Source organism: Apis florea, unplaced genomic scaffold, assembly GCF_048593485.1.
Source record: "Apis florea isolate Af1SG1 unplaced genomic scaffold, ASM4859348v1 contig_1615_pilon, whole genome shotgun sequence".
NCBI classification, from domain to species: Eukaryota; Metazoa; Arthropoda; class Insecta; order Hymenoptera; family Apidae; genus Apis; species Apis florea.
In genome coordinates this window covers 4,164,193-4,181,057 of record NW_028256416.1, presented here as the reverse complement: position 1 = coordinate 4,181,057, position 16,865 = coordinate 4,164,193, and the positions used below count along the sequence as shown (strand labels likewise).

General features: G+C 41.1%; 1 protein-coding gene across 3 annotated transcripts in view; it reads right to left on the bottom strand.

Moving 5' to 3' along the window:
* LOC100865051 (shavenoid) overlaps positions 1–16,865 on the bottom strand; it is a 60,682-nt gene that overhangs the window by 7,924 nt on the left and 35,893 nt on the right. For 2 of the 3 annotated variants that reach the window (XM_086913022.1, XM_086912980.1), the window contains exons 2-3: positions 7,965–8,091; positions 6,974–7,144 (exon numbers count right to left, since the gene is read on the bottom strand). In XM_086913022.1, coding sequence (XP_086769148.1) covers positions 6,974–7,144; positions 7,965–8,076 — 283 coding nt within the window. In that variant the 5' untranslated portion in view covers positions 8,077–8,091. Of the gene's footprint in view, positions 1–6,973; positions 7,145–7,964; positions 8,092–9,142; positions 9,188–16,865 lie in introns of those variants that run through there. The other variant, XM_086913082.1, reaches the window with a different exon arrangement.

Sequence of the window (16,865 nt, the reverse complement as noted above, 5' to 3'; positions counted from 1 at the left end):
AGGATATTTAACAGGTTTACGGTTTATCCAAGAAACGTAACCGTTCGGAACAGGTTATAATACATGTAATTCGATTAAACATCTTGGTTTCACAACCTCTTGTATCCTTTGTCTATTTCTGCTTTCACTTTTTTCCCGGCGATAATAAGACGAATTCCTCGAATTCATCGTTGCGAAAGAACTTTCTATATCTATTATATTTTATATTAATTCCACAACAAACAATTGCGTTTCTTAATATAACGCCGTCTCTTTCGAATTGACGACGGCCGATGCAAGTATTTATTAGTAGGAGTCGAAACCTGGTCGAAACCGGTTATCCGAGAGAAGAACACGAGGCTTATTATTATTTTAAAAACGACTTAACATTTCCCCTCTTCTTATCGCATCCATCCATTATCATCGTATCATTTTTATCGACGAAAATTGTATACAATGTTGTGCGGACATACAATGTTTCTGATAAAAATTTCTTTTCCGCCTCGTCATCAAGGATCACGATCGATCCTTTTAAACCTTTATACATCGACGATCCTCAAACCGATTCTCAACAACCGGAGACAACAATTTTTCTCACTTTCATCAAGTTGAAGAAGAAACTTCAGAAACGTACGTGTTCGTTCGAATCGTTTAAATTAAACTCTTCTCTCTAAACGCAACGCCGGCCACCGATTTTCTCACTTTCATCAAGTTCGCTCGATTCCACGACCGAGATCCATCTCAAGTTAAAAGCGTCCACTCTTCTTCTCGCCGACACGATTTACGATAATCGATGGAAGAGAGCAATTAACGGCAGCCTCCGTGTCCCCGTTTCGCTCGTAGGAGGATGCTCGATCCGTGTCTCCTCTACGATCGGGCAAACGGATAACGAGCAGTTGATTAACGATCGGCAAAGTCGACGTGAAACTGGTGAACCAGACGATACATGCCTACGCGATGAACCTTGACCTTCGCTCCGATCACGACCGATCTTCCTCCTTTTTCTCTCCCTTTCTCTCCGACCAATAGTGTCGCTTCGTAATGGAAATCGATGAATATATATATATATATATATGTGATGGACGAATATCGGTATCGATACGATTTAAATAAATTAAAGATCGATTTAAGGCGAGCGAATCGAAACCATTCGACTCGTTTCGATTATTCGAACGAAGGAGATGAAAGTGCGTACTAAAGCGTGATGAAAACGTGAAACGATGAATTCGTGATCGCCAGGAGGTATTCTCCCGTTAAAGTGGTAACGTCGATACGGGACGATCAAGCCGATAATTAAATAGAATCGAGGGAATGAGTTAGCAATTTGGTAATCATTTAGGACGATTATTACGCAATCTCGTATAAGAGTATCCTATAAATATATATAGATAGTTCGGGTTCGACGTTTAAATGTTTCCATTACGAAAGATTTATTTATCCTAATTAAAACGTTACGTTCGTTTACACAGAGGGGTAATAATAATTCTCGACGAGAGAAGATTTTCATTTCGCGATAGAATTCGTGGTATTCGACTCGTGGCTTCTCACTCCCCGTACACACGATACAATAACGTATATCCTCCGATTCTGCCGATTGGAAATTTTACTTTCTTACTTTTACGCTTAAGTCGATTTCACGGTTCGTTAATGAACGAAGATAGGCTTTCGAAAATGTAAAGACGAGGAGGTCGGCGAGGATATTCCGTTCCATTAGAATTAGAAACCACGGGTGGAAGAGATATTGTTCCTTGCGGTACTTTTGATCAACTCGCGAGCCCCTCGGCCTCCGCTCCACCACGCGCGGCCGTACACGCTGCCGCGAATCTGTTATTTATAGATTGCACGGGACGCGGCCGGGCCCGCAGAAACAGACACGTTTGACACGACCGGTTGACCCCTTAGGACGTCGAGGCACCGAGGTCCACTGGCTTGCGCTCAGACTTTTTTAATTACCGGCTACCACGAGTTACGTGTCGAGCTACGGCACACGGTGAAAAACAGATACGTACCTATTAATACGTCCCCGCGTTTAAAACGTTTCTCGCGTTCAATCCACGTACCATCCATCCTTATCCATAAATTATTCCTACCTATCTACGAACGAGAAGTCGCGCGTATTTCCATTATCTCTCTCCCTGAAAATTCCCCTTCCAATCATCTTTTTCCAATCGAATTTTCCCTCTCTTTGTTATATAATTTTTTAACGGAAGATTTTCGGTGTATCTCGATGTATCTCGTCGGCCATCCTGTTCCTCGAAATTGGAATTCTCTCCCTGAAATTTCTCCTTCGAATCATCCTTTCCCACTCGAATTTTCCTCTCTTTGTTATATATTTGACGGAAGATGTTCGATGTTCGAAGATTCGAATTCGAATCACTCGAATTTTCCCTCTCTTTGTCCCTTAACGAAAGATATTCGATGTTCGAAGATTCGAATTCGAATCACTCGAATTTTCTCTCTCTTTGTCCCTTAACGAAAGATATTCGATGTTCGAAGATTCCATATCGAAGATTCGAATTCGAATCATTCGAATCATTCGAATTTTTCCTCTCTTTATCCCTTAACGAAAGATATTCGATGTTCGAAGATTCGAATTCGAATCACTCGAATTTTCTCTCTCTTTGTCCCTTAACGAAAGATATTCGACGTTCGAAAATTCCATATCGAAAATTCGAATTCGAATCACTCGAATTTTTCCTTCTCTTTATCCCTTAACGAAAGATATTCGACGTTCGAAGATTCGATATCTCATCGGTGGAAATCCTGTTGCTCGAAAGTGGGATTCGCGGGATGAAATATATTCTTGTTGCGTCCACTCTGCCCGTGTGAACAGGTAAGGCAACATCATTTCTCTGCTCCCCAAGAAAAACGAGGAGGGGGTAGGAAATCGATGGGAGGAAAAGCGTGAAATTGAAGGAAGGACGCGTTATCGGAGGCGACGCGACATGGCCCTGGGCCCCGCGAAAGGACTCACTCGTCCATCGTGGCCGACGTGACTAATGCCCCGCTACGGTTCCTCGTGACAGAGCTTGGGGATAATTCTTAATGCGATAATCCACACTGGCGAGGACGTACACCGTTAACGCGCGGCGTTCGGTACCGTGCTTTTAACGTGAAATCGATGGAGGGTAGATACGGGAGGATATACGGCGGCTGTCACGAGTTTCCCGCCCGATAAACAGGATTTCGAATGTATTAATATGTCGCGGGCCTTTATTCGATTTAACTCGCAAGATCGAATTGTGAAGTGATTCTCCCGCTCCCCCATCAACGAAACGACGATGATTCGAAAAGAAAACGGAAAACGGATCGTTCGATGAAAGATACACGGATACTTTGTCAAAAAGTAGGATTCGAGTGAAAATTATGCGACAGTTTTGCGTGTTATTGAAATTTACGTTCCATTGAGATAGGATCAGCGGCGCTCGATCGAAGGATATCCAGTTTCTGGTGGATGTGTTGCCGTTTTCCTTGCTGTGAATTAAGCAATTTATGTCGAAAAAGAAAGGGAAAAAAAAAAAAAAAAAAGAAAGAAAAAAAAATGAAACGACAATTTTTTATCGCTATTATCAACGTTACGCGTTCCTCATCTTTGATTCATCTTGTACAACATGTTATGGCGAAGGAGATAAAACTGGTTAAATAGAAGAAAAAGACGAAGGAATAAGCGAGGTAAATATTTGAAATACACGTCTCTTTTCTTAGAGATATGCTATTTTATTGAGCGGATGATCCGCCGTAGAAATTGCATTAGCGGATGCGAATGTTGAATAAACAAGAAAACAAAATGATGGTCGGAAAACCGGACGATCAAGAGTTTTCGACGCGCAAAATGATTGAATTGAAGGAATTTAAGATATCGGTGATTGGTGATCGTAAAGGAACGATCCCCCGGCCAAGAATCTCTCTCGCTAATTTCGCGCGAAACAACTCGTCCCGACTCGTGGTCGAACGAATGCAACACGCGTCGAGGAACGAACGAACGAACGAACGAACGAACGAACGAAGGAACGTGCGGAATAAGTAGAAAAAATGAAAATTACAAACTCAGCCAATGCGCTATTGACGTAAGTAATGCGCGTACGTGCACAATTCGCAAGCGTTATTGCAATTAATATTAAGATTGCTTGGATAGGCATGCGTGGATAGGATATTTTATGGTTTATAAGGCCCCGGGGATGATTAAGGTCACGCGTGAAACAATGGGACACTTATTCGTCGAATTGAATTCTCATTAAACGAATGGGTTTACTTTGAATGAAAATCAATCGTTTGTTGAAGAAGAGATACCATTGAAATTTGCATTAGAACGGTTAATTAATTTATGGTAATGGTAACGGTAATCGTACAACTTTCTCCTCGACAAAGTAGTAATCACTCACTTTGGAATCCGCTTGGATGAATCCCCTAAGAGGCGCTCGAAGCGCTGTTTCAAACGCTGCTCGCGCGATGAACTTAAGGTCATTGTAGCCATTGTATTATTATTAGAATAAGAGCTCGAGGGTTTCGGGTCTTGAGAACCTTTGTTCCGACCTTTCGAAGATGAACGATAAGTTGTATCATTGATCTTGTGTAAAGATCGTAAAAATTTCCAACCAAATATTTTCGATTTAGTATATATAAAAGTAATCGTTCGTTTTGAAAAATTTCCATTCACCACGCATTTTGTTGGAGGTGTAGATATGATGGAAAACGACGTTTATGAAGAGGAAATTACAGCGTGCTAAGAGATGCTTTCGCTGCAGCGTGCATCAAATGTAAGGCGATACGTATATGAAGAATCTTTACGACTCGGCAGACGAGATATTACTGCATCTAGTAACGTTTCTCTATATATCGTAGCGTACCATTACACCTGTTTCTTACGAAAAATTAATGATATCGTATCAGGTTTTAAATTGTTTATCATTCATAGATTTTCAACATCATATTCTTTGCAAACATTGCGAATCTAACGTAAATTCAACGTTCATCTCGCGACGATTTTATTAAACATATTTCTTTTTAACGTGTTTGCTATCTTTCCCGTCGACCAATAGTAGTCTTTTCAAAAGTTTTAAACTCAGTTTAAGTTTATTTATCGATTTTCGTGTCCGAATAAAAGATTTTTTTTGAAAGATTTCTCGAGTGACGATAAGTTTGAACGGATGTACCGGTTGTATTCACGAACAATACTCGCTCGAACACGAATTCTCGTGCGTTCGTTTCTTATGCAGGCATCGAAGTCTCCGGTTGCTTACGCCGCGATTTCGTGCCGATACTTTTCGCGAATAGATCCAAAACGAGTTTGAGATCGATCCTAGAACCCGTTGCTTAATACCGTCGCTAAAATAATCGTAAAGATTCTAATTGGAGATAAAGCGAATATATATCAGTTTTTTCTTTCTTTTTTTTTTTTCGAAACGAACGAAAAATGTAGATATCGATGAAATTTCTACTTTGACATTTTGAATAATTCTTTTCTCTCTCTCTCTCTGTCTCTCTCTCTTACTTTAACGCTACATTATTAAAACATCTCTGTTTACCGTTACGAATCCATCGTGTTAAAATTCACATACGTTGACACATGTTGCAATTATCCATAATCGTACACGTTTTTGCATTTAAGATTGTAGTCCGCCCATCAACATGGACGGGAGTCGATAAAGATAATATTAAAACGTGACGTTATAACGAGATTTTAAGTATAGCGCGTTATACACTTCGGTTCGAACGCGTCGCGTTGAAATCAGAAGTACGAGGTTTGCGGTTGAACCGCTACGAGAATCGGTTATTAAAGCGAGACGCGGGCCACACGTAAAGCAAATTTTAAATTGCAAATTAATCCAATTCGTCAGGTCGACGATGGTAGCGGTCAAACAACACCTTTAACTTAACAACACACGTTTTACGACGATTCGGCATGCGACCGGATCAATCCTCGTTCGCACAGTAATCGATAACATGTGCATCTCCTTTCCATCTACGTTCCATCTATCGCGAGGTTTGCTCGATACACATTGAAAATTTCCCAGATGGAAGATTAATTTCGTTTCACCGAAATTATCACGTTTCCACGCGTGCAATCTTTCGCCCCGAGATCGAGACTCATCCGGGAAAGTTAACGTAACGTTGTAGCGCGAAGACAATTTGCGCGAACAGCTAGAGCAATCATTTCTAATGACACGGTTCAATTGAAAACGGTATATGCACGTGACCGGTAGATGGAAACGGAGGTGAAGAAGATACCCAAGGTCTCGAACAGAGTTGCGAAGGGAAGAGATGCAAATCGAGCGGAATAATGATCGCTACACCGAGATAGAGAAAGAGAGGGAAAAAATATTGAATTACAAATACAAAGTTGTAAACTTTCTTCCAATCACCCGATACGTCCGTCCTCCAATCGTGGAAATTTGAAACTTACTTTTCCAAGCTTGTTTACGCAAACGTGTAAAAATATTCATCCGCGATTTTTATGCTTTCTATTCTACGCATCTCGAGATCCGGTTGTTCGTAAGGTTGTAAGGTTAAGCGAGGCCGCTGGTTGAAAACCCTCGCGATGCAAGATCGTTGAATAGTCTCGATCTACGTGTTCTTTTTTCTTTTTTTTTTTCCATCCGATTTATCGATATTTCGAGAGGCGAGGCTTCCTTTGGGAAAAATTCTCGAGAAGAGCGAATCGGGATTAAATCGTGCACAATGTAGGGCGTGTTCGTGAACTCGTGGAACGGTGCTTTCGGCCCTCTCGAAAATTGCGTGCAGAGGATGGGATAAGTATCGCGGGATTCGTCATCATCGATCGCGTATTGGAGGAGAGCTTTGAGATTCGCCGCGTTTCGGGTGATCGAGCGAGACGTGTTTGGTACCGTTGCGTGCACCACATTCTTCACGGGATAATCGTACGAAATCGGGATCGGCCATCTTCTTGCCTCGTGAAGCGAGGTGGAAAAGAAAAATCTCGAACGGAAAGAAAAAAAAGGTTGGACGAAACGAGAGATAATTAGAAACGGCTCACCGTGAATGTCGTTGACGCAGATGCGAAGATCCTCCCGGAAGGTGGGAAGCCCGTAGTTGCACTGGCAGGTGCAAGTGTTGTTAGGAGGAACGAGCCCTGCGGTCGAAGGGCTACGCGTGTAAGGGCTGGCTGTCCCGCTGCTGAGCACCGTGCAAGCCTCCGTGCAGGAACCTGAATAATTTCGAAACTTTTTAATCTTCATATATATATATATTGATAATTGAAACTTGATTGACGGTAACCAAAGATCTTTTAAAACCGTGCAAGCTGCAACCTGGATTAATTCGAAACTTAAGAAAGAAGAAGAAGGAAAAGAGAATTAACTCGTAAAAGCTTGTCAATTGTTCGTTGGAATTACGAATGGCAATGGTCGGTCGATATGAAAGCAAGTAGTTCAAAAGTTTATTTAAGAGATAGTAATACAAGTAGAGTATATATGAAAATTCTCATTCGAAAAGTAATTATCAATCGGTTGAAACAACTGGTTGGTAAGGATACTCGAATATTCTTGATAGTCTGTTTTTTTTTTATCGTAAAATTTCCACTCTTCCTTCCAGAAGGTGATCATTGGGAAAAAGTTCGGTACGGTACGTAACTGTACTCGCGCTACACGCTATCGCGCAAAGAGACGTTCGGGAGAGATAAATTTGCAGAAGGGAAGGAGAGGATTCATCCCGTGGTTGGACGGGCAGAACGCGACATATAATCTGGCCAGGTGAAATACAGCTGTCAAATCGTTACATTGTAATTTCATGGTTAATCTGTTACGAGCTTTTTTCCCTCTCCCCTCCCCGGCTTTCCTTTGTGCGCGAAACCCTGCACAACCACCGTTCCTCTTTTCCGTTGTTTTTAATATCGGATCCCGTACGATCTCTCCTCTTCCCCGACACACGAGTTGCGCAAATTCATGGCTACGCAATTTACGCTTCCGTCCTTTCTTCAACGAACAACGATCGAAACGAAGACGAAGAGGATCCCGCTCAATCCTTACCTTCCAGCGTGAAAATGTCTCCATCGGAGTGCCTGATGACCGAAAGCTCTTGACAACGAACAAACTCGAGAACGTTCAAGAAGCCCGCGAGGACGAGGACTAGAAGACGCATCTTCTCCGCTGCATTCTGCAACAAAGTGGACCGAATTATTGTAACTTTTTTCTCTCTCTTCTCTCTCTCTCTCTCGTGTTCAACGCGTTGAGAGAAAGAGAGAGAGAGAATGTTTTTCGAGAGGAGGAAGAAGAGATTGTTCACGCTTTGAATTTAAAATTTTTCTTGGTCGAACACTTTCGTTTAAAAAAAAAAAGAAGAAACTTCTCTCTTTTTTCCAGCGTAACAATTGCACGAGTCGTCGTCGAGATCCTCTCGAGCTCGATCTTTCTTGATGAATCGATCAAAATATTTTTGTTTAAAAGAGATTAAACGACGCGCGTTTTAAAAAGGAAAAAAAAAAAATATCGTTCGCTTTCGAACGATCACAGTTTCTCAAGTATGGGCCGGGTAATTAATCACGAGGATGATTCACGCGGATTCGTAGAAGGCGTAATCGCTTGAAATTAAAGTAATTATAAGGTTAGGGAATAGAGTCGCGGAACGCCTCCGTTGACTAAAATTAATAAGGATAATTAATCAGCATTAAGAGGTTTGACGATCGAGCGAGTTGTTGCTCAAGAGTTGTTCCCTCGTCACTTTTGCAACTGTCCACTGCTGTTTAGAAATAAATCTCCTCCGATAAAGACTGTGCGCGGAAGGACTGCTCGCACCGTTAAATCGTCGGCTGTCGGCGATTTTGCCCCGACAAAAAAATCACCCATGCCATCATCCGTTGGCAAATGTTAACTACATTTACTACGCCACAAAGTGTTCTTGGTATCGTGGTATAGCATAAACGGAAGTTCGAGGACAAAGGATCGGAAAGATTAATTTGTAAGGGGCTTGAAGAAAAAACTCATCGAATATAACTGGTTTCCACTCGCGACGTTTTTATATTTTTTTTTTTCGCTCAAACAACTTTTTCTCGAACAAAATTATTCGCGAAACATTCGTGGCAAATGGACGACAATAAAATTTAATCAATTCAATATTTTGTATTTGGAAAGGAAAGTGAAGTTGTTTTGAAAATTATCACTGTTGGAAAAGACAAAAAACAAAATTGGAGATAAACTTTTTCCTCCACCTCGTAGTTTTTCCTCACAGAGAATAATATCTCCCCGTACGACGGATCTTCTTCGGAACGCGAAATTACTGCTCGTATGACGGCGTGTCCAGAGAGGCATGCTGCTTCGGTGGTCGACAAAAAAAAAAAAAGGAAAGAAAAGAAGGAAAAAAGGAAAAAAAGGAAGAAAAAACTCGAGGAAGAATGTTGCAACGAGGTTGAAGGATCGCATCCCACCGCGTTTACGGTAAACTACGGGTGCACGAAGCAGGCATAAATTACACGTTCGATGCATGTCGCGAGCCGCGCAACGTGTGTCCACGTTATGCACAATCGAGGCGATGGCACGCGTGAGATAAGGAGGGAACGATGGGAAACGGCGTAAGAAGAGGCGGGAATTCCTCTCTCTCGATAAGAGAGAGAAACACTTTTTCGCGGATTCGGCCAGATGCCGAGGATATCCAATCGCCTCGATCTCGAACGATCTTCCTAGAAATGGTGGTGAACGGTGGAAAAAGAAGGAATTTTTTTTCCTTTCTCCGTTGCTACTTTATACATCGCGTCTCGAATCAGTGGTTCTCAGAACGCACCGTGCGGATTGTGACAAAATTGTTCTCGAAAGTATCGTATCTTTGACTCGATCGTTCTCGAAACATTTGTATTTACTTTTCTTCGATTAATTAAAGCGTGGATGAAAAAGGGGAAAGGACGCGATCGAGGAAATTAAAGGAAGGAATTGTTAGTTAAATTAGGAATCGTATATTGTTGAAAGGAAAAGAAGAAAAAGGGGTGGTTGGGCGATGAAGTATCAGATGGCCGACAAAGATACAAGGGGGTTCGATCCATCGTGTTGGAAGTATATATATATATTGTATATATCGAGCGTATACCTTTCTTGGGGACACGGATGCTCCTCACGATCAAATTGAAATAGTTTGCGGGTAAAAAAGAAGTTTGGTCGGATGCTCGATACTCGTTTGAAGAAACAGGCGCGTTCCTTCACCAATCGTTGTCTTCTACCTTTTTAATTGCTTCCAAAATGAATAGCTTCTCTCACGGGTATCGCGGTACCGGTTATCCACAGGCGCAGTTTTTTAAATCCTTTCTCTCCCGTCTCGTCTTCCAAAAATTTACGACGAGACATCTCGTCGACACACAATTTTTATCTAATTTCCACGATACAGTCTCTACAGGCGAGATTTTCGTAATATCGATTTAAATCTCGTTTAAAAAAAAACCTTAAAAGGGGAATTCGAGCCGTTGTTAATAAAATTTTCGGATTTTAGCGAGGCGCGAAGTTTCCAAAAAACTTTGGCGGATCTTAAAATTTTTATCGCGCGCCATCGCGAGAAAAAAGGATATATTTATGCACACAATGTTTCGGATTGGTTGGATTGCCAACACGAGAGCCATTATGGTAAAATACGTTTCGGCTTAAGCCCGGAGTTACGCGGATGGCCGGGTCACAGGGCATTATTTTACGCGACGGAGAAATTTATAGCCGATGCGTTTTACGTATCGAATGGTAGTTAGCGCGATTTTTTTCCCCCTTTCTTTCTTTCTCTCTTTCTTTCTTTTTCTTTTTTTTTTTTTTTTCCTTTCGAACAACGCGAGTTAAAGTTTCATCGAAGGAGTAAAAGACTACTTGCTACTTGCTTCGAAGTTACTGCACAAACCTCTTTGATCAAACCGTGAAAAGAAATGACCAAGGAGGATCGAGGTAGTAATATATCTCGGCGTAAATCAAAATTATTGAATTACCGATTCGATGGTTTGACGTCGAATCGATGTTAAACGACGTGATATTTAATCGAAGTTGGAACACGACGATCACGAATTATTCCTCGAAATGTCGAAGAAAAAGTTGATCTCGAGCAAGGAGGGGGATATCTTAAACGAGATAATTTATCAAGCTAACAAGCTCGATACTTGTTTCCAACTCGTACGCTTGTATTTAACATTTTATGTCGCGATTAATCACTGTACATATGTCGTTTTGAATATTGGACTTGGCCGCATAAAAAAAAATGGATCACTCAAGGGAACGTATTATTTAGAGCATCGAGGGAGAGGAGGCTATTCGAAAATAAGCGCTCGTTACGCATTGCGCATCGTGTAAGATGCAAATTCTTTTTTTTTTCTCTCTCTCTCTCTCTCTTTCTCTATCTCCTTTTTCTTTCTTTTCTTTTCGTATCAACGTAACTCGGTTAAAGCAGCACGGCGAAAAGTAAATTGAGGGTGTTCGATTTAATGCCCGTCCAGTTAACGGCTCCGTATAATTAGTTTCGCCGGACAAATTATACTTTTCATGATATTCAACGAAACGATTACTTTCTCGTTACGCCGTTTCGTACGGCCAACTTTTCCCCCCTTCCTCCCGCCTCCTCCTCCCCGAGATGCACATCGAACCGGTCGAGGGATGAAATTTCTTCGATTTCGACGATTTCACAAATGCCAACAATTCGTGCCTCGCAAAATTGTACTCGTTGTTTTCAATTTTGTTTATCGATTTTTTTTACCGATACTTTTCGCGGAATGGAGTTAAATCGTTCGACGAACGTTCGATGAACGCGAATTTTGAAATTCGCCTTTCTCGTCGAATATGTGACATCGATTAAAGGCATTCAAAGGTAACCGGGTCAAACGGACACTTGGAACACTTCTCGATGTTGTACAGTAATAGGATTTATCCAATAGATGATGTTTAATGTCGAAAACTACTTTCGTTCTTTTTTTTTTTTTTTTATCGCGTTTCACGATTACTGGAGAGATATTTCTTATATTTGAGAGAATATGCGTTCGCGTTTTCAGTTTTACTCCAGGCTTTCAATTATTTATGGCTCGCATAATTCGCGTCGAGGAATGATCGCTCGCGTAAATCATCCAAAAATCATCGTTCCCGTAATTTTTTCCTTTTTTCTTCTTCTTCTTCTTCTTTTTCTCCGGAGAGGATTTTTGATTACACCGCGAGTATTAATAATAATAATTCATTCCCGGAACGTCGATTTGTAAATCTTGAAAAACGTTATATATTAAAATTATTATTCACCCTTCTTCCCCTCCCCCCCCTCCTTTTTTTCCCTCCCCATTTTACAACAACGAAACGCGAGCGAAGGAATCGCGAGCCCGTCCCGAGTTTCTTTTCGATTTAATAGCCGCCATTAATCACACGATGTATCTCTCCCCCCCCCCCCCTAAAATTAATTCGACGACCACCGAATGAATTCGCGACATTGTTGCGCAATCAACCTCTTCCCTTCGAGTAAACTCTTTATAAAACCGCTCCAATGAAATATTCCCTGTTTACAATGCTGATGCGGTAACGAGGTTACTCTTAATACGAATAATTATCACGCCATGATAAATTTATAGGAAGTTACTCGACGATGGCCGATACATCAAATATAATCAATCGATTATATTTCAATTATCCGTGTACCGTTCGTTCTCCAGAACTTTTTTCTTTTCATTATTATCAATCTCCCCTCTTTCCATTCCATGATTTATGGACACGTTTCATAATAATAATTTCATCAACTTTAATCATCTTAGAAGAAAACTTCCAATCTTGAAATTAACCAATCATTTCTCTCTCTCCCTTTCTCGAGAGAGAGATTTCTAAGGAAGGGACAATTTAATTTCAAGACGTACAAAGACGTCCGCGATACAAGATAAGAAACGCGTGCGATTAGCCTGCATTTTCACGGACACGCGTCACCCGATCGCGATCGGGCACGTTCGGGCGCGTGCATTTCCGTCTTATAATTTCGAAATTATGCAAAAGGAAAGGGCGAGCGTGGAGAGCGAGGATGATCGCGGGACGAGATGGTACGTGACCGATTATCGAGCGGAATGTCGCGTTCTGTGTCAAGGTGGATGCCACAACAGATTGCATCTCCCTCACGAATCGCCTGGCAATACCTGGATTTATCTCCCTTCTCCAATCAGTCAACTATCCGTTTCCTATCTGCCCACCGTACACGCTTCCTTCCCCGACTTTCCCCCCCTACCCTCTTTCTTCCAACGAAAGTGGGAAAAATGAGGCTACGTCTCTCTCTCTCTCTTTCTTCAAGACGAACGTATATATTATTTCGATCGATTAGGGTTAAATTTTAAGAAGAAGAAAAAAAGAAGAAAATAATTCAATGTATCCTTCCTCGATTGTGTCGTAGTATCGTAGTTTTCGAGTCGATCGATGCCGATTAAAAATATCAACGCCATATGTCGCGTTGATGGACGCGTGCGGTTATATCCAGTTAAGGAGGAAGAGGAAGAGGTAAAAAATTTCGCGCGTCACGCTTTTAAATCGGCCGATCTCGAGAATCGAGAAAGAAATCCATCGATACGAGTATTGAGAGGGCGCGAGGGGGGAGAAAAAGGAAGGAGAGAAAAAAAAGGGAAAGAAGTGACCGTGAATCGACACGTTTTGCACCTGTTGGTGGATTGGATGAAGATGTTTATTAAGAGGAGAAGTTCGACGCGTAATCGATGATACGATCCTCGAACGAATGGAACGAGGATCGTTTCGAAGCTATCGTTCTTTTTTCTTCTTTCTTTTTTTTTTTTTTTTTTGCAGTTATTCGTGTCATTAATGGCGTGCAATCAATCTCCAAACGGTTCTACGAAAGAGATTGGAAACGTGGGAATAATTTACGCGAAATCCTATTTTGGCGAATGAACCGATTAATCAACGAGACCTTGCATTTCCACCGCCATTATCAATCTTCGAGGATGAATCTTGGCGAATAAATCTCGCTCCGTCTTAATTATTTTTGAAAATTAAACGAGACATATCGCGCCGCACTCCCGTGATTAATCGTCCACAATTTCACGGTTTTGTAATTTCCTAATCGAGGATCCTATCGATTAAACGGGACGTATTATCTTTCAGTTTATCCGTTTCATCTCGCCGAAGGGGATCGTTGATAAAGTTGAATTTCAATCAATTGTGGAAATTGCTTGGAGTTTGATACAATTTTTGTAATATTCGATTATTTTCCTCCATTTCCTTTCCTTCGTCACCAATGATTGAGCCGAATTTTATCACAGAAGTTAATTAACCTTTCGCGCTCGATAATCATTTTATGGATACACGAGTTTATTACGATCGAGCCTAAAGTGGAGATTACATATCGATGCTCGACAAAAGGGACTAAATAATAGTAGCTTCGAAATATAATCCTTATCCTCTTTTCTTTCATAATTAATATTATTAACGATAATGTCAAAATTACGACGATTTCGGATATTTATTCCTGTTATTTGGCATCAGATTCTTTAAGTAAGGGTAAGAATCCGATTTATCATCCTTCGAAATCGGGTGTTCGTAATTTAAAATTTTGTATTACTTACAAAATTTCCATTTTCTTTCGAATATTACAACGAAAGAACATAATTATAACGTTTCATTCGAACGGACGACCGTTTAACGCGATATTTCATCTCACGTCTTCATCTTTTCCTTTTTTTCTAGCTTTTCACGATTCCGTATAATTAATTAGGAAAATTTTTATTCGAACGTGGCACACGCCACGTATTTTTGCTATTTCGACGAGATACCGTTGTCGAAATAAACATTCCTGACACAAAATGCTATAAAAATGACACCAACGATCGGTCAGATTTTAATACCAATCTCCAGCTTTATTTGTGTATTTTCACGCAAACATTGAAAGCTTTTTTTTTTTTCTATCGATCGATCAAAAATCGCCATTAGAACGATTATATCCTCCTTTTTTCGTTTCGACGATTCGTTTATCTCACCAAGCAATTCCTTTTGGTTTTCTCTCTCTCTCTCTCTCTCTGTCTCTCTCTCCACCCGTTAATGCGTTAAAGTATCGCGTTATCGCGATATTATTAAAATACCGTTTCGCGGGAGTTGTTCAATCTTCCAGCCGTTAGTTTTTGCACGCATTGTCGCGATTATATTTCCACCCGCTGATGTTAAATAATAGCGTGAAATCAGGCTTTTAACCATCACGCTAGCTACGCTTCGACCACCCTCCAGCTCGCGTAACCTTTACTTTCTCGCTTCTATGTAACAATTGTTCGCCAATTTTTATCTATAACCGCGTTTCGAATTTAAAATTTAGGGACGAGTTTAAAAGGAAGAGAGAAATATAAGAATAAAAGCCATCTTTATTGTCGTTAAACGGCGCAATTAGCCAGCCAAATCTCCTTCAATTTTACATATTTCCAAGATTAAAACGAGATTAAAACTTGTTTCCCTGTTTTCATCCTTATGACAAACGACCAAAGACTCGGGTGTCTTGTTAATTTTTACCACCTCTGATAATTTACGATGAAATTAAAAATAATTTTACGACTATTCGTAACGTCATCGTTTGAAAATTACCATTTCTTTCCTGCTTTATTAGTTTTTGAACGATTATTCGACGATTCGATTAAATCTCGATGCCAACGAGTAACAAAATCGAATTCGAAAATCGATTCTCTCAAAATATATCTACCTACAAATAAACGACGGGTGTTTAGAAAACCGTTCGAACAAAGAAATTACACTCGATAGGATAGATTCGATTCGAAAAATTGGATTTATCGCAATTTCAAAACGCAAATGAATGTCTAGAGATTCTATAATTATAACGAATATTCAAGCGTTATTCCGACAAGTAATTTTACTCGATAAATAACTTTATTCGATATTTTTAAACCCAATCTACAAGATTCCGTCAACCTATCAAAGATTCTAGCGACCAGTGTGTTACAAGTAGCGCGACTGTCGGAGGCAAGCCACGGCGACTATAATCGTAATTGTTCGAAATCGGTCGAACTTCAACTGGAAGAAACACGTGTTCGTTCCGGCCGACACGTGTGAAGAGCTCTTCCACCCGTGGGACGAGGAAATTTACTATTATAGGGCCCGTTCGAGTTACATCGGTCTCGTTTCGACAACGATTTAAGGCGTTCCATTTTTGAACACGAACTCGCGTCAGATCTGGTCGACGGATAGAGACCCCTCCGACCGATTATTCCCATTTTTTCCTTTTCATCCGCATTTTTATCCGTTAAGTTTAGAATTTCAACTTTCGGAGGAAGAAGGATCGAGCCGACGCTTCTTGGTCCAATTCCCGCCTCGCTCACTCCCCTTATCTCTTTCCGAGATAGAAAAATTCGAGAGATCGTCCCGAAAACTGTACTACTACCGATCGTCGTGTCACGAGGCTCCCCGCGCGTATCGCTATACACGCCCTACCCATCTATCGATGACAGTCGCTCGAGGCGAGAGATCGTCTCCGTGTCTTTATTAACCTATAAATTTCGGTAATTATGTAAATTACCTTGGTAGGATAATATTTACCGGCAACGTGGTAACGATGCTCGATAAGCGGGCCGACGAAGAGGAATAAAAAAAAGAAAAAAAAGAAGAAAAAAGGCTCTCTTCTCTTCGAAGGCAAACGAACTTTGATGCAAGAGACGTGGACGGCCTCTCCCGGTGGCGCCCTGTTTGAGCGAAGGGGGGAGAGGAGAGGTGAAGAAACATCGCGCTCGGTGTACAACGATTCTTAAAGTGTAGCCAACATTCTGTTGAACGACACTACGAGCGACGATACGATAGGGAAATCCTGCTCGAAAGAGAAAACACTCGAGAGGAGCGTGTTTGAGCGGAGCAAACACGCTCGAGCCGGGTCGTCTCCGTTTACGGCTCGACTTCCGATTCTCCACCTGTTCGCGCGTAAGATCGTAAAACGAGATCCGTTTACCCGTCACAATATTTGCGGGG